Below are 22,322 nucleotides of genomic sequence, written 5' to 3'. Positions count from 1 at the left end.
GCAGCAGGATACTCTCCCATTGTTATCTCTCATCCCCTCACCCCTCCCTCTTTGCAAGCCTGAAAACCTCTCTAGGGTGAGAATTCTGTTACAGCCCTTACCTGCCTAAGCCACTGGAGAATTGTGTTATATTTGGAGGGTCTGGCTTGTTTTAGCTGAATATGGTTTGGTCAGAAATACAAGTGTGGAGGGATGCATGTGGCTTTTTCAATAAAAGGACTAAACCCACAGTGTGGGTTCTTGCCCCTTGCTGCTGGCCAGCCTGCTGCAAGAGGGTGGCCAGTGTGGTGAGGAGGCCTCTGTCCATTGCTCTTTAAGCCAAGAGTTTTAACTCTGGCATGCAGGAGTGGAGCAGGAGGTCCTAGGAAATCCCTGCCGATGGAGCAGTAGTGGTGTTTTGTAGCACGTGGGTTATGTCAATATGGTTGTTGTCAGGGTGAGATTATGATGGAATTTCTGTAGCTGGAGCGTGCTTTGCCTTGCACTGCGATGTTGCCCATGGTGACTTTAGGCTGGCTGGCTGCATGGGTTCACTAGTGCTTCTAGGCACTTCTGAAATAGCTTTAGTGCTTTGAACATTTTGTTTCTGCTCCTGGGAAGTGGGTTGTTGGTTGCACGCCACCTGTGGGAAAGAGAGAAACAGCCATGGGTAAAAACACAAAGTATTTACTGACTTTATACTCTGAAATGAGCCTATAAACTCTTCAGCCATACAGTGACAGAAAATTAACATTCACAGGTCTTCAATCTTCTACATAATTTGAAGAGTCAGGGTTAATTTAATCAGTTTATCCCTAGGAAGTGATATGTGTGATGAAAGAGATATGTTGGAGTTCTGATACCTGTTGCTTTTTGTGTTTGCCTTTAAAAAGGGCATGTGGTGATTTCTTTTTTTTCTTCACATCTGCTTTAAATTTAGAGACTTATAATTATGTCCCAGTCATTGCACAAAAGAAATCCTGGTGCACCTAGCCAGACTCCCTACACATGAATAAATAAAGGTTCAGCTGAAATATATGTATTTATTATAATAGTAACAAGCCTTTTTTTGTGGTCTTCTTTGTTTGGGAAAGGAGATGGAAGAAAGGGGACTGTGATGATGACAGCAGACCCTTTATGCTGCTATCCAGACTTATGGGTATTATAAGAAACAAAATTTTGTGTCAGTTAAAGTTGCTTTTGCAGAGAAAGTGCTGTAGAGCAGAACAGAGCATGTGCTGTGTTAGGTCCTCCTTGCTGAGTAAGTAAATCCCCCTGAAAGGAATTGTGTACGTGTGGGGAAGAAATGAACTAGGAAACTGATGAATGAATGAATGAATGAATATTTCTGGCTCCCAATTGCAGGTGGTTTTTGCTGGATGGGATACCTTGTAGGAATGGGAAACAGAAAGGTGTCTAAAAAGGACAGGGAACGAAGATGTTTCCATGTTCTGTAGTGCCATTCCTGCTGACCTTTCAGATGTAAGAAGTGTTTAACAGGAATGTCACTTCCTGTTTAGAAATAAAATGCTCCCATGACAAATGAATGCTGGGTTTTTTTCCCTGAAACTGTTAGGGTCAGGGTTGATGGCCTGCCTTTTACAAAACATATTTTTTTAATATGTCAAAGTCACCTGAAGATTTTTGGGGGTTTCTGAGATGCTTTTCTGGGAAGGTTTCTCTGTCTATATGTGTGGGGGAGAGTGTATCAATTCACATCTTGTGTTGGGTGAGATAGAACAAAGGCTCTGTTACAGTCAGGGAACCTGGCAGATGTGGAAGTAGGTGAATTTAATATAAAAAATATAAAACAAGCACCACCACCACCATGCCCCCCAGCTTTTAAAAAGGATTGGATATAAGCAGATGGCAGTGCTTCAGCATTTATTTATGTGCTCTTTAGGAATGAGAGACAGCTCTAATATGAACAGTTACTTTTGTGTCTTATTTCTGTCTTAATTTCATTAATCATTATTGCTTTCTTGTTGTCAAGGCCACAAGGGAATTTTGATAAACAACCCTGAATTCCATGGGTTCAATCCTTTGTGTCCTGCATTGGCTGGCTTGATGTTTCCAAAGTAAACTTGCTTCTGTCCTTTTTGTCTGTAGTAGTAATGAATTTAACATGAAAAGTAGTGAGCCTTCTTACCTTCCAAAACTAGGCAAACCTAAAACCTACAAAATAGCCCTAAAAGACAGGAGCTTCACACTTTTTGTGTAAAGCAATGTAGCAGACAGAGGTTTTGTAAGTGTGAGGTGGGCTAGGAAGTAACAGGAATTCATTTTTTCTCTTGGTCAGTACACCTCTTTGTTGTTGTGAATCATGTCAATTCTCTCATTGCACCCACTGTTTGTGCTCCTGGCAGGGTTTTACTGGAATGTAAGCTTTTCTTTGTTTGGAATGCCATCTTTTCTACCTGCCCTCCCCTCTGTTCTGTCTACTCTGCAGTGTCTGTCCTACCATCTAATCTAGACGTAGCTACTTGCCATTAACTATTTGGGTGTGAGTGATGTAAATGGGAACAATTACTACCTCTGTTAATGAAGTCTAATGTGTCTGCTACAGTCCTTTATCAGATTAAGATGCCTCTTGTGAAAGCTGACTTTGCTTTTATGATGAAACTGACGTACAAAGGTTTCCTTGTGCACTCAGGAATCAGTGTGGCAAGGAGATTCTGTGTTCTGGAAGCTCTCACTCTGCTGCTGAGAGGCTCCAGAGGGGTCCCTGGGCTGTGAGGTGCACTTGGCTGCCTGCTCTGTGATCCCACTGCCCCGCTCCTGACCATCAGGCAGTGATGCTCTTAAGGAATTGTCTCCATAGATGTTGCAGTTTGTCAGCTGGTGTCAGTCCTGAACAGAATTTGCAGCAAAGAAATTCACAGGACATGCTGAAGGTTGCAGGAGTTACTCTGAAATTCTTTTTGTTTTAAAAATGTGGGCTGAATTTTCCCTGTATTTCTGCAGCATGTTTGTGTGTGTTTGGTTGCTTGCTTACCTGGAGGTAGCTAATGGGCTATTAGTGTTTGTCTTGGAGTAGTGAGAGACATGAAAGGCATTATTAATTTATGTGATAGAGAGATTTTCCAGAAGGTAACAAAACTTTTTTTTTTTCCCAATGAATTTTCTGTGTTCTGTCAACTGCAGACAGGAACACCTGCCCTCTGACCCACTGGTTCACATAAAATATTAGGTGTAGGGGCTGAGTGTGACAGCACTGCTGAACACATCTCATTTTACTGGATTCTTCATACTGAAGTTTGATATTCAAGAGATCCCTCCAGAATTACTTACATTTCTACTATGTCCCAATATAGCTTTTATTGAGACCACTAGAGCTTTTGACAAGACCCATGTTCCTGTTCCTGCCCTCTCTCATGCCACAACTGCCTTGCAAGTAAATCTCCATGAATTTGTGCAGGTGGCTTTTTACTGTTCTTTTAGCATGCCAGGTTCTGCTCCTGGCATGCTCTGAGGGAAGCTGGGTTCTCCATTGCTTTTCACTGCCTGGGACTAAGCTGTTGTAGTGAAACAGGTGGATTTGAGTTGCTACAGGTTGCACTGCAGCACATTTCAATGTCTGCTGCCAGATTATAAACATTTTCCATGGTTAATGGTGTCTGCCCCTCAGTGCTTTTGGACAGTCACCTGTGACCTGAGAAGACATTTTTCTTAGCTGGCACTTCAAGCAGCATGTGATGTTACCTGTTTTAAAATTTTTATACAGAAAATGTGTTCATAACTGTCCTTTTCTAAACCTTTTTCTGCAATATTGTGTAATTCTTGCCTATTCTTTTTCTGATTGTGTTTCTTACAAGTTTTTCCATAATCACTAGATAGCATTTTCAACTTATGTGAAAGCAGCTCAGGTCTTTGTGCCTGCAAAGGTGCTCTGCCAATTTAAATAGATATAAATGTACATAGAAAGTTTTTACTTGGGCTGATGTGATACTTTTAATTTTTTTAAAATTGGTTTGCATATAGGATACTCTTTGAAGTTTTTGTTCTATTAATGAACAGTGAACAAGAGAATTTTGTTTCATAATTGTACAGTTGTGCAAGCTATCTTGAGGAAAAATGGTTTAGCACTTGCTTCAGTGCTAAACCCAAACCAGTGCTAAACCTAAACAAGAACTGTTTTGTTTTTTTAAGCTCTTTATGTTTAGAGTGTCTTTTTTGTTTGTTTTTCTGTAATCCTGGGTAAGGGTTCTTATATTGGCAGAAAAAACAAAGGTTTTTGAAATCAACAGGAGAATTTGCCAGGGGAAGAGGGTTCATACATTTAATACGTTCACAGTTGGACATTGTTCCTTGTGGTTATCACCATCTTGTACAGTTAAGGGATGATTTATTTGTGACTAAATTTAGTCTCAGTAGAAGAGGAAAATAGTAACAGTGCTGCATGTTGGTCCCATGGAAGATAAGAGACCATACTTGTGAGACTCCCAGTAAAATGCTAGTGTGAGTCAGAATATTGAAAAACTAACTTTTCTGGTTGTGGTGTTATCTGAAAGAGATCTTCCATGTACTTTTGCTGGGGCTTTGGGAGGGAAACTGGAATTCTTTCTTCTTCCTGATTAATTGGTACTGCAAAAAAGAATTATTTTCTTTTTACTTCCCTCACTTTGCTGTTTTCATGGTGGAAGATTTTTTTCTTGGTGTTAACTGTAATTTCTGTGAAGTGTAATATCTGCCTCTACAACAAAGTGATATGGTCAGTGATAAATGCTACTAGGAAAAAAATAGGGGGGAAATAGAAGAGTTAAGATTTATCTTGTAATTTCTTTTTGATCTTGAACTGTGGCAAATCTGTGCCAGTAGAAATACTGAAACTGGCTGCGTGTGTGGAAAGATGTATTTAGTTAATATTGGAATATTCACAATTTTAAGGTCTACCAATGGTGTAAGTGAAAGTTGTCATTTCAAGGAGAATCCTGGAGGGTCATGTTTGCTTGTTTCCAAAGACAACTTTTCATTTTAATCTGTTGCTTTTGAGTGAAACCTGAGTGCAGTGTAATGCATGGCAGCAGTAACAGAGTTCTTCTCCCTGAGTTTCAGCTGTGCCAGCTCTGGGAATCCTTCCCATTACCCTGATCAACAGCTCATTCTAGCCCTTGGCTTTGATGGCTTGAGTTATTTGATGTTTCTGGAGTAGCAGAGGGGATGGTGCCTGCCTGTGGATCAAAGCTTAGAGCTGGGTGAGCACAGGACTGGTGTTTGCAGCTGAGGTGGTGAGAGCTCCCCTGCTTGCCCAGGATGGCTGGGGATGGTTCCTGCACCTGCAGAGGTATCAGCTCCTCTCTGCTGCCTGGGAGCTGCTTTTCTCCCAAGGATAGCAGCCACTCCCATTTGTTGGAAATATTCAGAGTTTAACAAAATGTTTGCCGATGCAAGGAGAAGGCAGTTCTCCATGGCACTTTTCATGGCATTGTCCATGTTGAGGGTGAGGAGCTCTTTAGACATTATCTAAAACCTTTTGATATCCTCTGGTGTCTTGCTAAGGACTTCACCAGGTGATTCCTCTGTGTGCAACAGTGATGTGCTTCTATCAGATTTTAAACTTAGTGGTTTTGGGGTGAAGTCCTTTAACTGAAACACACATAATTCTCATCTTTTGGTTTGATTTAAACTCATCTGAAGCTGTTAATGAGTGTTTGCCCTGACGTACTGCGGTGACTTTACAGCAAGTGGATTAAGTGCTGTGATTTGGATTAATTTTCAGGAGAATCCTAATGAATGCAAGCTCTCAGTGGAATGTACTTTATGCAGCGTCTAAGAAATCACATCTGACTTGTTTTGAGTGCTCAAGTGGTGTCACAGCAGCATTTTTAGCATTTTGATATCTCAAACAGTGAGGCTAGTCTGAAATAGCCTTTCTGTTTGGAAGAAGTGTTTTTCTTCTAGATCTGGGGCACAGTGTCTTGCTTATTGAAGCAACTTCAGTGTAACACTGTACACTTTGTTGCATAGTTTATATTTCTGTACTGTTTTGCATAAAGATACGTAGTTGAAATAGAAGAAATGTAACTTGTATTAAAAAATACATCTGTAGGTGTTGCTTTGGCAGATAATTTCAGTTAATGCTGGTGACTGTTTTTCCTTGGCCAGTTCTTCTTTATTTATGTGCTCTAAAATATTCTGTAGCAATATTGTTGCTAGCTTTTCTTGTCATTTTAAAAAAAAGAGTGAGCACTTGAACATCTTGAGAACTGCTCACAAAGCAGTATCAATTTCCATAAGCTTTGTAAAATTCCTCATGCCATTGTATCATCTATGAAATTGTGTGAAATTGATGAAATGCTGGCTTACCCTGGCCTTCTTTTCCATTTAAAGTTTAAGATTAAGCTAAACATTTTGGAGCTATTTCTTGTTGCATCTTTTCCTATACTAACTTATTCAGAAAGGTAAAAAAATGCTCTATCTTTTCTTCCTGGATTTTACTTTTTTTCTTTCTACCCTTTTCCAGTATTTTTTGCAATATTCTTTTTTCATCACTTCCTTCCACCCACTTGCACTGTTTCTACAATTTCTTTTGGAAGTGTATCCCTGTTTTAAACCCAATCTTTAACCTGTTTGCCCAGTTGTCTCACAAACATGCTGATTTGGAGAAATTCATTCCTAATATCTGGCAAACCTGACTTCTGAGCAGAAGGGGCAGGTAGATGAGAGCTGGTGTGAAAGGCAAGATGTTGGGATACATGAGATGCTGCTGCTCCTTGGACACTGGCTGGTATTCTTTCATCTGATGGGATCTGGAATGTTTCAGTGTTCTAGTTCTGATTTCAGTTGGGCCCAGCAGTAACATGAAATAGTCTACACTGGAAAAAAAGTAAGAACTGTATAGTGGGATAATTTTACAGTGCTGTAGTTTAGTTACGTTTTTTGCTTCTCTGCTAGATCTTGGCTATTGACATGATCCCAGCCCAGAGTCCCTGTGCTAAAGAGTTTCCTGCCAGTGCTTGTACTACAGCTTCATATTGCACTGCAAAAATAAGGAATTCTCTTGCATATGCCACCAGAGTCTGTATTTAAAGAAAAAGCAGAGGGGAGAAGGAACAGGAACAGGATGGTGTCAAACTGTTCTGTGTTTTAAGCGGTCCCTGCTATTGAAGTATTATTTGATGGAATTAATCTCAGCTGGTTAATAAGTATATTTTAATCAAAATATTTTCTTAACCTGAACAAAGATATAAGTTACATTTAGTTTGGGAGAAAATAAGAGTCTAGAACCACTTTTCAGTGGAGCTGTGATTCTTTTGTTCCCCTTAACCTTGTTGGTCTCATTGCTGGGTCATTGCTCCTATTTCAGATTTGCATCTGTGCTTGCTGAAGTTGTGTGGTCAGTAATGATTTCATGATTATTGTTGGTTTTGGTTCTGATTTCTGCATTTGAAGTGGGGCTGACAGCAGTGCTAAGGAACCTTCTGGTTGAGATCATGGTCAGTCGCATCAGTCTGTCCTGCCTTCCCATTTGCAGGATGATTTCACAACACAAGAGTTTCGAAACCGTGTCCTATGGAAGCTGGCAGTGCTGAAGGAAAGATGAACTACTGAGTGGTTTTAGAATTTTGATTCTCTCTCACTCAGAAAGGTAACAGGTGATGCATTAGGGCCAGTTAGAAGTAGGAAGAAAGATGAGATGGCATCTGAAGGGTTTTGCCATCGCCAACAAAATTATGGCTTGAAGATTGATGGATTCTCTTTTCCTTTCCTCTTTGCTGTGAGAATATAACAATAGAAAAGCAAGAATAGAAGTTTCTTTTTGAGTTTAAATATAAGGGTGTAAATAAAACATTGCTTTTTTTATTAGGAGGAATTGAAAAAAAAATGGAGAACTATAAATATAGGAGAATATATTCTAATGTAAGACAAACATTTGGTGATAAACTAGGTATTTAATGTGTTATTTTTATTGATGTAGATTTTAATATGTTATTCTTATTGATACAGATATGGTCCTGAACACCGTGAGCACATGACTTCAGAGATGGACAACCAGATCTGTTACAAGTTGTGATTGGCCTTAAGTTGACTTATTACTATTGAAGAGCTTACCAGGAATTCTCTCATTCCTGATTTTTGCCTATCTGATTGCCTCACACCACCAGCTTAACCATGTATGGAAGTGCTCGTTCCGTGGGCAAGGTGGAGCCCAGCACACAGAGCCCGGGGCGCTCGCCGCGGCTGCCGCGCTCGCCTCGCCTGGGCCACCGGCGAACCAACAGCACGGGGGGCAGCTCGGGGAGCAGTACTGGGGGTGGCAGTGGCAAAACCCTTTCTATGGAGAACATTCAGTCCTTAAACGCTGCCTACGCCACGTCCGGCCCCATGTACCTGAGCGACCACGAGAACGTGGGCGCGGACACCCCGAAGAGCACCATGACCCTGGGCCGGTCGGGAGGGCGGCTGCCTTACGGCGTTCGCATGACTGCCATGGGCAGCAGCCCTAACATTGCCACCAGCGGAGTTGCCAGCGATACCATTGCATTTGGAGAGCACCACCTGCCCCCAGTGAGCATGGCATCCACCGTGCCTCACTCGCTGCGCCAGGCCAGGGACAACACCATCATGGACCTGCAGACACAGCTCAAGGAGGTGCTGAGGGAAAACGATCTGCTCCGCAAGGACGTGGAGGTGAAGGAAAGCAAGCTGAGTTCTTCCATGAACAGCATCAAGACCTTCTGGAGTCCTGAGCTCAAAAAGGAGAGAGCTCTGAGGAAGGATGAAGCTTCAAAAATCACCATTTGGAAGGAACAGTATAGGGTTTTGCAAGAAGAAAACCAGGTATGTCATCTAATGTCACTGCTGTGTTAGTGTGGTAGCATGATTAAATGAATTTAAGCAGCTAAATTAGATTGGTGATTTTCTTGGGTAATTGATGTGGGTAAGATGTGTTTTCAGCTTGCAAGCCCGTTTTTAGATGTTTCTTGTCAGATTTGTGAATTACCTCGAGTGCTCATTTTTCCTTTTTGTGTTGTGTGTATTTTTCCCCTAGGATTGATGGTAAGCACTTGGTTTCCTTTTGGAAGTATTTATTCTGTTGATAATTAATATTTTTGTGCTGTTTACCTCTTGAAGTGTTCTCTTAGATGCAGAATGTACTAACTGCTGACCCCCAGTATAACTGCACTGTTGCTGAATGCTGACAGATTGCCATTAAAAACAAAGTTGAAGTTACACTCACTGGTATTTAGAGCTAAAATGTCCAGACCTGCAGTTTTCACAAACAGATATAAATTCTGTTCTTGGCTACATTTAAATAGCACTGTTAAATACATGCTTGCTTTCTTTTTGTTCATAAACTGTGCATATCTTGTTATGCAACTATCCAAAAGCACCCTACAGTTTTGTTTTTTTTTTTGTAGTGGTCTGGCCAGTTACAGAATAGGTAGAAGAACACAGATTCTCAGGTGTCTAGGTCTTAGGTCTTGTGCATCTTAAAAGCATCTCCAAATTAAAATAAAACTCAGAAGCTGATTAAAATTGAGGTGTCTGTAGGCAGTTCTACTGTTTAAAAGCTTTTTTAAAGTTCTTCCACCTAAAGGTCCTTAGTCCTGAAGTAAATATTTGTCTTTGAATGAGTGTCCTCCTGTTTAGTTGTTTCTGGCCAAATGTGGGTTCAGCACCTTTCTGGACTGTCAGGTAAAAAATCTCACTTTTCTTATGGAAAACAGACCCAGTGTCCAACTCCAGAAGTTCCCTGAAATGTAAGTCAGCTTTCATCATGACAAAATTACTTTCCCTATTGAGCTTTTTAAGTATCCAAGCATGTTTAATGAAAGTTTCCATAATTCAAATCTGACCATGTTCTTGTAGCTTTTAGGGTACAGTTGATATTTTAGGCAATGTTTTTTGTAAGATTGCTTTAGAAGGTGAAGGAGAGGGGAAAATGCTGAAGGAAAAGGGTACTGCTTGTTGTACTCTGCTTTCAGGTAGCCTGTCTTAAATAATAAATTACTTTTGGTTACTGATTCGTCTACTACACTGAACCTGTCTGCAGTTTTCTTTTCACTTTTTAAAGAGCTTGAGTTGAAGAAAATAAGTTGCTTTCCCTGAGATAGTATGAAATCATTTAATGAACTTGTCATCTAGCTTTATAGCTGTATTCTTACCAATGGGACTTGTTAAGGTGTGTGACACTTTGTCTTCATTTACTTAATGTCATCTTGGAATGTAGAAAACCTGAAGTAAAATAATTTTTATTGCAAAGGTAGGATTTGTTTAGAAGCAGTAACGTAATGAAAATTTTAGTTATAATGGTGCAGTACTAGGACAACAAATATCTGGAGTACCAATCACTCAACTTTTCTGGTGTTCTTTGTATTTCAGTTGCAGGTAAGTCTTTTAGTTCTTAAATTCTTCTCATTTTTGGCCCTGTTTTCATATTGAAGAGACTGTCTTGGAATACAGTAATATTTTTTCTGAAATAAATTTTGACATTTGAGGATGCTTTGGAAATCTTGCAAGAAAAATGCCATGAATATATGGTTTAAAATTGATTAAGCAAGTACTAAATATGAATACAGTTGAGAATAGTGATTTCTCTTAGATTTTTTTTCTTTGTCTTTCCTTTATCCCCTAATTAAACATTTACAGATATTTCTAGGCTGCTGTTCTCTAGGCAATCACTGTAATTACTACCACACTGGTAGAATTGTATAACTTTGGTCCAAAAGTAAGAAGGGTGCAATTTAAAAGTAAATGGGTATTATTGCATTGAGCTGTAAAAAAACTAAGAATGCTAATTAATAGATTATAGTTAGCTAACAGTGTGTTCTAATTAAATTCTGAATTTACTGTGTCTTTTATACCCTTTTGGAGTTGGCCACTTCAGCCCTTCACGTGGAAGATCAGTTTAATAGGATTTTCTCTAATTAAACAGACGTCTCTGTTTAGACTCTGAACAAGGAATTTCCCAGATGTGTTGGGGGACCAGAAAATATCTTCATTACCTCTTCAGCCTCCTTCTAAAATGAGTTCCAGTATAATTGCAGGAACAGGAGTTTTAGACTTAGTTATTACTGTTTCAGCACATCACTTTTTAAAAAAAACACTTCTTGCACGTGTAGTGCTTGTGCTTTATATAAAGTTTATCTCAGACCAGTTGTATTGTTTAAAATCGACTCAACTCATGGAGCCAAGATGCTGGCTGACTCATACCATTATCTGATAGTCATCTCAATCTCTTTCCTGTGGTCATGGCTCTTTATTCTGCTGCACACACTTGATTGTCCCTGATTGTATTGCTGTTCTTGTCACCTCAGCTTGAGTGATTGAATTGGCCCTTGGGTTTGGGAGTTGTTAAAAGTACCTGAAAATGTGAGCCCTGGTTGGTTGCTACCTCAGCCTTCATGAGTAAATGCATCTTTTTGAGTTTTCTTTCCTGTCTCAATAATTGTATTGCTTATTGATTTCTAGGACATTTTCCAGGTTCAGTAAAGCTCAGAGAAGGAGTGAGGGGATGAAAGAGCATGCTGCCTGTCCTGAGGCAGTCACAGCCTTTTGGTTGTCCTCTGGAGGCACTAGGCAGGAGGGTTATCTTGGATATAACCCTGAGAATGCCGTGCACATGTTCTCTCTGTGGCTCTCACCTGGGTGGGCATCCTTGCCCAGTTGTGTTGCAGCACAGCTGGATTCATCAGATGCTCTGAGCAAATGCTGCAGCTGGAGAGTGGAGCTTTATCTCCATCCTTTGTTACTGATCCTGAAGAGACAGAAAATCCTTTCTTTACATAAATGGGGAATGTCATTGAGAGCTCAAAAGTAAACATGGAAAGTATTCCTGTAGTTAACCTAGGTTCTTGGAAAAACACGACAGTTTTCAGTGCAGTGTGGATGACTTACCCAGTCATTCTTCACAAGAAGCACAGAGGAAAGTGCAAATGATTGCTCAGTTATGCAAACCCATGCATATTCAAGGAGAAATTGATGAAACCAGTAAACAGGAGCTTGGTTTTGGCATGGTGACACTCTCTAAATGCTTTAGTGGGAGCTGTATTTTTCTGAGTTGAAAACTAATTTTTTTAGTGTGTGTGGTTTAAAGGTTCCCTGGAAACCTCTTCATCAGAGGAAAGTAAAGACAGTGAATGTGTTTTGCATCACAACAGAAATAATTTGCCTAGAAACTGGGCAGTGGTGGGGTGATGTGAAACTCAAGGACAGAGGAGTTCCTCTCAGTTGAAACTCGCTTATGACAAGGTGATTGTGCCTTAAAATAAGTAGTGCAATGCAAATTCGATGTCTAACGCCCTGCACTGAAATTTCCGCATTTAACTGATCTACTTTTAAGATCAGATTTATGTTCCAGCTAAAATAGTGTGGTACTGCTGAAAACATCTTTTTACTTTGATGCATTTCTGTGGTCTTTTTGTGGTTAGAGACCTTGGATGTCTGAGTCAGAGAGTTTAACCAAGAAAATATTTCTGAAAGGAGTTTCACCTGGCTTGGGATAAGCACTTGAAGGAGATTGTACTTCATTGTGATGGATATATTCCAGCATTTCACCAGCATTCCCCAGAGTCAGAAGTATTTTCCATTTCTTAGTATTGTGTAATGAGCATCTCATTTTCAAAAATGTGGCTGTCCATGTGTTAACCTCTTAAATGCATTGGGTGCTGCTGTTATGAGACTGAGCTTCTAATGAGTATACATTCTTTCTCTGAAAATCAGATTGATTCTCACTTCTTCATTGGTTTATTTTTTTTTTAAATTATGTATTAAAACTTTTGATATGTCTTAGTACTGTGTCATTCTATTACTAGCCCCATTCCTGAGCTGGTTCTTCATTGTTAGAAAATGAAGCTTTCTTCCATTCTGGGTGTTTAATTGTGCAATGTATGGTTCCATAGGCATTGCTTAAAGGCATTCTCTGTATCCCAGAGCACTGCATTTAAATAATTCCTTCAGTGGCAGATGCCTGTTGGCTCTCTAGATTTCTGCCAGCTTTAAGGTTCCTTCTGTCACTCCCCAGCTGCAGCATGAAATTATAATTCAATTCTCTTTCAGAATAACTCAAAACTACCTCCTCAAGAGTGCTTGGTATCTGAAGCATTTATCAAGTTGCAGCACTTTATAATGACCTCAGAAGTTGTCTTGTGATCACCCTGTGTTCTGTCTTTTTTTCAATTCTGTAAGGAAATAAAACTAGACATTTTGTGGTTATCTATATTCCCCAAGGCTCCTTTTGTCCCATGTTTCCTCTAGAGGTGGGATCTAATACCTTGTGTTGCTTTGAGCTGTAGCATAGGCTGAACAGCTGCTCTCTGCTTGATCCATTAGACATACAAGGGGAATACTACCAATTTAAAAGCAGCTTGGAATCAAACAGGTGACATCAGTGGTGCTGTTGAACTTAGTAATTTAACTGTGCTTTTCTTGCTGTTAAGCTGGAGCAGGGATTACTTCAAATTCTGCAGAACTTAGAGCAGACTCTTTCTGCTATAATTCTTTCTCTAATATGTATTGAGTCTGTTCAGATACTAGACTCCTAACTAGGGTGGCAGTGTGTTATTCCACCATTTGGTGTTTATATTCCTGAAGAGTCTTGTCTGTAATGCTGTGTTTCTCTAGAAGCCTTTGTTCCTTTCAGCACTGTTCTATTTATGGTGTTTGAGTTAGTATTTTTTCCCCCCTTAAATGTTCTTGCTTTCTAAAATATGAACTAGGTAGCTTGAACCTGTGTAAGGCTTCCTCTTTCTTAGTCACCCAGTGAACATTTAACAGTGATAGATGATGGCAATAGTGCAGAGGTGCTCCTCCATTACAGGTAATTTCTGCTGATGTTACAGCTTTACCATGCCAAATCCAGCATTCTCATGTGTCTCGTACTCTACCTGGTATTGATTTAAGTAAAAAGGAGAGGAGCACTTTGGGTGGAACTGCCAGGCCATGGAAAAAAGGTTGTAGTTGTGCTGGTGTTATGTCCATCTTTCAGGTGTGCCTCAGGACCAAAAATTGAAATAGAGCTTTTTAAAACTCTTGATACTAGAAAGCCTCAGAGATAGGAAGATGGTCAGCAGAGAGGGCCACCCTGACTCAACTGTTAGTTGGAAAGAATAGGGTTTTTTTCAGCAAAGTAGATTTCTAGGATACAGTTAACAGTCCATTTAATTCTTAAGACATTAGTAAGGCAGAGGAACTTTTGTATTTAGGGTAATTATTTGTGTATATGTATGCTCTGAGATAAAAGCTAGAGACCCAAAGAGTTTAGAGGGGACATTTCTGTACTCTGAAAGTAGTCAGTGTGTTTGATAACTCATGAAGAGCAGTGATGTCAGCTGTCTGCACTAGTAATTGAAGAAAAGACATTGTGAAATGACACTTAGGCTCAGCTGGCAGGAGAGGAATAAGGGAATGAACTTGGTTGTGCTTGAGATGTTCCAGTATAGATCTCCTCTGAATATATTTCCTGTATGCACTTGTGTTTAGGGGACACAATGAAACAGCACTGTGTTTTCAGTAGTGATTTGTGGTGATTTGACATCTTGACAGAAATCAGATTACAGCTGCTTGCCAGCAGGTAGCATAGCTGTTGAGGATTACACTTTTTTCCCCTTGAATGGATAATGCTTTGTAGTTCTTCTGTATAATTTTTGACATAATCTGTTGAACACACGGAAAAATGGCTGCCTCTGTTAAATGTAGTGGATCATAATTATATCTCCATTTTTTTGTCTGAGGATAACAAGCAGTAGACCTTGAAAAGAAAGTCTTTTCAGCAAAACTTAGTTTTATAACCCACAAGGTCTGCATAATTACATTTTTGCATAGTATTTTCAGATTGATATTGGTTCTCTTGGAAAGGTCAGAGTCACCATCTGTAGTGGAAAAAAATACAAGGACAAAGTGTATTTAGCTTCCTTCTGTGGTGATACCAGTTTGTTCTGTCTAAGTGATTTGCTTAGTGCTTGCAGTAGCATCACCTTGGACTGTGAAGCAGGAGGGGGTGTTTGGTTATATTGACAGCCTTGAGAGGCAGGTAGCAACTCAAGGTTTTGCAGAGTCCCATTGGAACTGAGAGATCTTTGTAAATCACAAAAAAACCCTCCTTTATTTAGTGATGATTTTGCTTCCAAAGGGTATTAAATATCCTAAGAGAGCTCTACTTCTTTTTCCTATTAATAACCTTGGATTAAACACTAAAAACTTCTGTGCTGTTTGGGGGAGATTGAGGCATTCCAATATACATAATGTTTTGCAATTGCTAAGGCAGTATTGGCATTTAAACCATAAAGAAAAGAAAGAAAGAAAGGATCTTCTATCAATATCTAGATCAGTATTTGAAGAGATCTTGTGATAATCCAATTTTTTATCAGTTGGCCTCCACTAAGACAGCCTTCTTAGGGATTCACCCTAGGAAGAGATTGTATTCTTTAAAGAAAAAACAATCCCAAACAAACTACCCCCCCCCCCCCCAAAAAAATCCCAACTCAAACTCCAAAACCAACCAATCAAAAAAAGAATCCCCAGCCCCCCAGAAGCATGAAATAGTGGTGTTATGCATGTGTGCTCCCCAAAATGGGCATGATCAGGTGCCAAAATACTGGCACAGAACACCATTATGGCTTTTTCTAGTGATCATTGCTTTAGAAATCAGAGGAGTTAAACTTATGTAGAACAGTGACAGGAATAAATACCATGTGACTGCCTTCTTCAGTTTAATTTTAGCAGCTTGGTTTGTAAACTGGAATGCTAAGTAATGTACAATCATCAGTAAACCTAAAGAGCTTGTTGCTTTTAAGCTGTTTGTTGAGCTGTGTACAAGATTTTAAAATTAATTTACGTATTACTTCTTAATCCTGTTGCTATTTAAATGATTAAAGTGTGTGAGCAGTGGGCTGCTTTGCTTGTCCCTGGGTGGGAGCTAGAGGTCCAGGATCCCCTTAAAACAGGGAAAAATGAAGTCCTTGCTGCTCTGTGCTGCATGCAATTCCTGTTAAGGACTGCTTTCCAAATCTAATGATTGTTATCACTATTTTGGAAAATCAATAGTATAAGCCAACAAGGGTAAGCAGCTGGCTGGAGGCAGTTAGGTTCTTCCAGAATTTGATTTCACAACATCAAAATTAATTTGAAGGCAGTGTGTAGATTTTTAACCATCTCGGGCAGTTCATTGCAAGCAAGCAAAATAACATCAGGTTGTGGGGTGATGACTTTTTGAATTTCAGGTGTAACACAAAATACACTTCTATTGAGGGAGGAAGGAAGTGATGGAGATCAGCTGCCTGGGAAAAAGATATTTTTCAATACTTTGGGGATAAATTTTACTGTAGGTGCTTTGTTTAATACCTGTTCCTCTGTGATATCTGCATTGTAATCAGGTTCTGTAGTGTGTTGTTACACATTTTTGTTTCTGCACTGGTACCCCCTCCTGTTTCTTCCAATCTCCTCCCCCTTCCCCTCCTTTAGTGGGCTGGAGAGAGGAGCAGGGTGACAGCAATCAAGTAATAAATGGTAATCCAAAATTAAGCCTCACTGGTATCTGTATCAAATGCATTTTTTCCTGGCCAGTACATACCGTGTCCTTGTTCTCATGAGCAGCACTGTGCAGGAGCAGGCACTTCACTGAAGAGGCTTCCAGTGCCTAAAACATTTCACAGGTGCAGCCTTGCACACCAGACAGTAGACTTGGCATTGACTTGATGGATTTGTTTGATCCTCCTTATCAAATGATCAGGTACCAGCTACCTTGGGTGGTTAAACTTTGTGAACAGATGGGCTTCTAATTATATGTGGATTCCAAAGAATGCAAGGCCATCCACTCCTTCTGATGCTTCTTGTCACTTGCTTCTGAGATTAAAACAAAGCAGCACATGAAGTGCTGTAATTCAGAAATTAAAATAATTTCTTCAGGTACTTCGTACGGGATCTGTTTCTTCCATAGTAGTTGATTGCTCCTTGTAGGGGGATAGAATATAAGAAAATAAAGATAGTGTAGAAAACAATCTTACCCCTAAGGAATTGCAGCTGGGCCAATTATCAAAGATTAGGAACAGCCCTGAGTTTAACAGGCCACAGCTGTAAACAGTGAGAAGAAGAGTGCTATAAAAGAGTGGGGTGGCTGATTGGGAAGGGAGCTGGAGTTGGTTGGTTGTTTTTTGAAGAAGAAAGAGTCAGTGCTCTGAGGAGCACTCACGAGAAACACCAAGGAGGTAGGAGATAAGGAGACAACAGCATGGAATCCCTGCCATAAGATGACAACAGCTCCTGGCATTAATATGTGAAATATGTATGTATGTACACTCCCATACAAATCCTGCCCTTTTTAATGCAGTGAGATGAGAGATGAGGTGTATGTACCTTTTTTCCTTACAGGAGTCATGAAATTGTCTGATTAGTGGTCTGAGTTTTAATGGAATTGTGTCTCAGATGACAAATACTTAGCTTTTCCCTCCCCCCAGTCAGAACTTTCTGAACATTTGTGTTGTAGCATATTGTCTTTGAGCAACCTACAGCTTCTTGTCTCAGGCTTAACCTGTTGTTAGACTTGTTCTTTTAAATTTTTGTTATTTTACTATTGGCATAATTCATTAGACATGTTCTAAGTGGGTATTAGTTCTTGGATGAACAGAAATAAACCATGAGGTAACAAAAGTAACTTGAGATAAGTGGAGCTTGCTTTGTTAGAGCTACCCACGCAGCCCATTGCAGCATCTGATCTCACAGCCAGAAGCTTCCACGAGGCTGATCTTATGTCTCTTTCTCTTTGGAGACATGGGAACATTTAAAAGTAAACATTTGATTTGCTGAAGGATTCAGGGCATCACACCAAAGCTCTTAAAATGTTATAAATGTCAAAATCAACACAGCTGAGAAACACCAACCTGTTTGGAAAATAAAATGTCCCTGTGGAAGATCCTACTTCTCCATAGTCAATTAATGCCTTGGATCTGATCTACAGAAGCAGTTGATTGATGAGGAAGATACATGCTCTTTAAGAGTGGTCAACTTTTGTATTTGGCATTGACTAAAAATTTACTTGAAGCGCTGAAAGTGTTTTTGGCTTCTGTGGCAAGAGGTTTCAATGTTTCTTTGGTGGTTGAGAGAAGGACATCCATGAAGAGGATGACAGAAGCTTTAGGCTGAGAATTAGTGCTGATAGGTGGAACCATTATCCAGGAAGGAGGAAATGGGGAGACAGAACAAGCAGAATAAAGGCTTATAAATAGGTTGTTAGGAAATGTTGTGCTCTGCAGTGGAGACTTAGGAAGCAACTGTCGTATTTCCCTCAGTTGGGTAAATGTGGAGAATAAGATTCTTCAGCGATTCATTATTTATCTCTGTTCAGTTTGGGGGTGCATATGACAAGGTTGTGATTACTAGGTACAGCTCAGTATCTGATGAGAAGGGAGAGAACAATTTTGGTAGAGGACAGAGGTAAAAATCTAGGTAATTTTTTGATCTCATCATTTGTGGCATATTTGTGTGGCTTCCATTAGCATAACACGTTTATGTACTTTTCTGAAATCTTCCTTTGGTTTGCACATAAGTTAAAATTAACAGATGTTGTTGCTTGTGAGGATTAATAATTTATCCAAAGCAGTTGTACAAAAGGCCTAAAAGGCCTACAACCATAGGTGTGCCTTTTTTTTTTTTTTGGGTAGAGGAATTTCCCAATCTCCATCAGCCTGTATATCTGTTGAGTAAAGTTGAATCATTTGGTTTGTGGAAGCTTTGATTTGGAGGATGGCATTTAAATCTTTTTTCCCCTCAGCTGGTGTCTGATGGGTCAGGTTTGGCCATGCAGTTGTGAGCCTGTTAATGTGTAACCATTTTAATAGATCTGAGAGCTTAGTTACTCAACAAGGGACTTCTCTAAGAAACCATAGGTATACTTTCATATGAGAAAGTAAATAGTGTGCTCTATATGTGCAGTCAACAGCACTTTTTATGGGTGAAGGAAAATTAACTCAGCCATTTTATGATCCTCTCTGCAGGGATGTGTTTAGACTTTCTCATCACTTCACTGTGACTGGAATGTTCCAAAATATGGAATTATCTGCAGTAACTTCTTTTGGAGGAGGGAAACTGAAAAATCACCTTGCAATAAAAGGAGTAATATAGATTTTTCTTAACATGGATTTAATTTTGGTGTGAATTAGCAGATGGTTTTGAGAGAATGACAGAAAAGCTTTAAGAAGCATGCTTTGGCCAGGATTTGTGAGAAGGTCTGTGCACATGCTTGACCACAGAGTTGAAGTAGGTGTGGGTACTGCTGTGTGTGCTCAGGTCATGATTTATAATACTTTTTGCTGTTGTGTAACATCCTAGTGAGATTCTTATACTAGCTCTTCTACTAAGTAGTCCTTTGTAAGCCATTTTAGTTGGAAATTGTATACCTTCAAATTGCTTTTACAAAACTCATCTTATTTTGGTTGGTTCTTGGTTGTAAAGCCCTAAATATTTTTACAACTTACTTTAAAGTTGTGCTTTGCACTTAACATAGAACAGTTGAGCAAGTGGTTGTACTGCTGTTGCAGTCTCTCTCCTCCATCTTCCACGAGTGAGATTCAAAATCCAATGTTTGTGACTTAAAGAGGGTTCCAAGTTATAGTTTCTGTCCAGGAAAACCATTTTCTTTATTTTTCTGCTAAAGCTGGGAAGACATTCAAGACTTGCCTTCTAAAACTGCATGCTGTGTTTTCTCAATGCAGAATCCATTTAGTGTGTAAATACTAAATTCTTCCTCTTCTCCTTTCCATTTGGTTGAATTAGCTCAGATCTTTGTTCCTTTGAGAGGCCTAAGGTCTGTCTCCTTTCTGACTGTGTGAGAATTGTCATTCATTTATATTTAGCATTGCTTTTTTGTTAATTAACTTTTTCTAGTGTTTCATGTTGAGCTTCTTGAATTTGAAAGTCTGGGAATTTGTGGACGCAATCATTAATTCACTTTCTTTTATACTTAATACAGTTGTTAATGTATCTTTGTGAATTGCTGAATGCTAGACAGTCTTTGAAGATTGATCTGGGAAAAGTGGATCTGTACTTCACAGGTTGAGCTTGTTAGCAGGTGATTTGGTGCAGAAAGACCTGATTATTAAAGGCAGACAGTAGTTGATGCTGTGACACCTTCATATGCACTGCATATAATTGTGCTCATTAACACTTGAGTGAAGGCACTAATTTTAGTAGTGTACCAACTACAAGAGGGTGAGTAAGCTATACAGGCTTATACACAGCTGAAACTGAGGGTTTGCTGCTGAGCAGTTCGTTTTCTGAAATTCTACTCTGTCCAGTAGAACTTAATGAATAGCAGACTTCACTACAAAAATGCAGAATAATTTTTTTTTCATAAAAATGGGTTATTTTAGCTCAATGTTTTCATACTGTCACTGCTTTTTCATTTTAAGGGGGAAGATGCTATATTTTTCTTATATTTTTTTTCTTTCATTCTCACTGGATAGGTATTTCTGCCCTTAATCTTCCTTTCAGCCAGGCTTCTTTTGTTGTTCTTTAAGCTATGAAAATCAGTGGTGCCTACCTTTTTATTCATATTTATATATGTTGCAAACAGCCGTGGTATTTAACTTGAAAAACTTGTTGCCATGTGAGTGATTTCATTTTAGTCTTCACGTTTTTGGAGTGATGGAAGGAAGGCCTGGTAAAAAGGCTGCCCTTAATTTATGAAAGTCACTTTCTGGACTGGATTGGGCAGATTTGCACACAGCAGAGTGACTGTTAAGGTTTTTTGTAATTGAAAAGGCAGAACATGGCTACGTGAATTTGGTGATTTATGATCTCAGTTCAAGAGTAACTGGCTGAGGTTCTGCCAGGTATAACTGATACTTTGCATCCTTTGTGCACTGCATGATAAACCTGAATTGCAAGTAATGAAGGACAGTGTGTTAGTGCTTCCAAGTTACAAAACTGCTGTAAAGGCCATAAAGACATTTCGTTTCCAGTAGGAAACATCCTCCCCTTTAACCTGTGTTAACATGCTCTGCATTAACATCTCAGTGATTTTCAGAACTTTTGTATATCACATCAGGATTTTTGTCATTAAGAGGTGCTATTAACCAATACCTTTAATAACACTTTTAACAGGTGCTATTAAATCAAGATGATAGGAGCTTATCTATCTTATACATTAAGTATAAGGTATTAGAGAAGTATCTTTATTAGAAATAAATTATTGTACCATCATGTACAATATTTTTTGTAGCTAAAATGGATATTTTTTTTTTCTTCCCAAGTAATTTGATCTCTTGTATTCTTTTGGGCTGTTTTCCTCTTGCTTAAGCACATTTCCTTTCTTTCTGCCCTTCAGCACTGGGCTGGCTGTTGGGAGATGAGTAGCATAATTGTTTTTGTCATTTTTGATGTTGGAATCATTTAAATTGCACAAGTTCAGTTTTGTGCAACAGGTTATGCCCTAAGGCACAAGCTGATTATGTATCCAAGCTACTTGTTTGCATGGCTGACATGGAAACAAGAAGGGCCCTGTTTTTTGTGGAGTTCCTATAATACCTCTTATTCAAAACACAGTTTTATGTAGACTTCATTGTAACAAATTATTGGTGCATCTTCTGAATGCCCAACAGGCAGATCAGCAACAAAAGAGTGTGGATATCATAAGCTGTAGGGAAATAAACCAAACTGACAATCATCACCTGACAGAAACTCTCTGGGGAAAAAACATTTGGCTGTTGTCTTTAATGTATTTCCCCATTAATCTCAGTTTTCTGCTCATTACTGATGTATCATTCTTTTCTGCAGTGAAATTCCAGATCCATTGAGAAGTATCAGTAACATATCCACAGGTTTTTTTCCCCTCTAGTACCCATCAGTCTCTGCACCAAAGGAGTTGCAGTTGGTGTTGTAATAATGCAAGCACACAGTCAGCATATGGCAGAGTCAATTCAGTATGAGTCAACCCAAATATTAGCAAGTCCTGAACTGTGCAAATCTTTTTTTTTAATGTAGTTCTTGGATGGAATTTGTTTTAAAAATGCTGTATTTCCACCGTCATTAATCTCAGATAATTTGTCACTGTCCCCTTTTGCTGGTGCTGCTTTTAGAGGGTTGAGTGAAATCGTTGGGGGAGCTGAGTGTCAGGGCAGGGCTCTCACTGAGGAGCGACTTGGCAAGAGGTTGATTTTCACATGACGTGTTCCTTAAGCAGCAGGGCTGAGGGAAACAAGATTAAAATGTATACCCTTAGAACTGTAAATGTATTTTTATTATATAGAACATGTTTTGTAATGTACTCTTGAATGAAATCTATCTTGCTTATGCCAACACTTGTGAATCATTTACTCTTTGCTCACAATATCTCTGTTCAGAACAGAGTTTGGCTGGAAGTAATAAATGAGTATTGAATTTTCCTTTTGATTTTATAAACTCATTAA

General features: G+C 39.3%; 1 protein-coding gene across 13 annotated transcripts in view; it reads left to right on the top strand.

Annotated features, from left to right (window-relative positions):
• ERC1 (ELKS/RAB6-interacting/CAST family member 1) overlaps positions 1 to 22,322 on the top strand; it is a 277,355-nt gene that overhangs the window by 2,362 nt on the left and 252,671 nt on the right. For all 13 annotated transcript variants that reach the window (XM_077178195.1, XM_077178201.1, XM_077178199.1 and 10 more), the window contains exon 2: positions 7,927 to 8,760. In XM_077178195.1, the coding sequence (XP_077034310.1) occupies positions 8,092 to 8,760 (669 nt within the window). In that variant the 5' untranslated portion in view covers positions 7,927 to 8,091. The remainder of the gene's footprint in view (positions 1 to 7,926; positions 8,761 to 22,322) is intronic.

The sequence above is a fragment of the Agelaius phoeniceus genome, chromosome 5 (assembly GCF_051311805.1).
Source record: "Agelaius phoeniceus isolate bAgePho1 chromosome 5, bAgePho1.hap1, whole genome shotgun sequence".
Lineage (NCBI taxonomy): Eukaryota > Metazoa > Chordata > Aves > Passeriformes > Icteridae > Agelaius > Agelaius phoeniceus.
The sequence above is the reverse complement of the archived record's forward strand: the minus strand, read 5'-3'. Positions and strand labels throughout refer to the sequence as shown.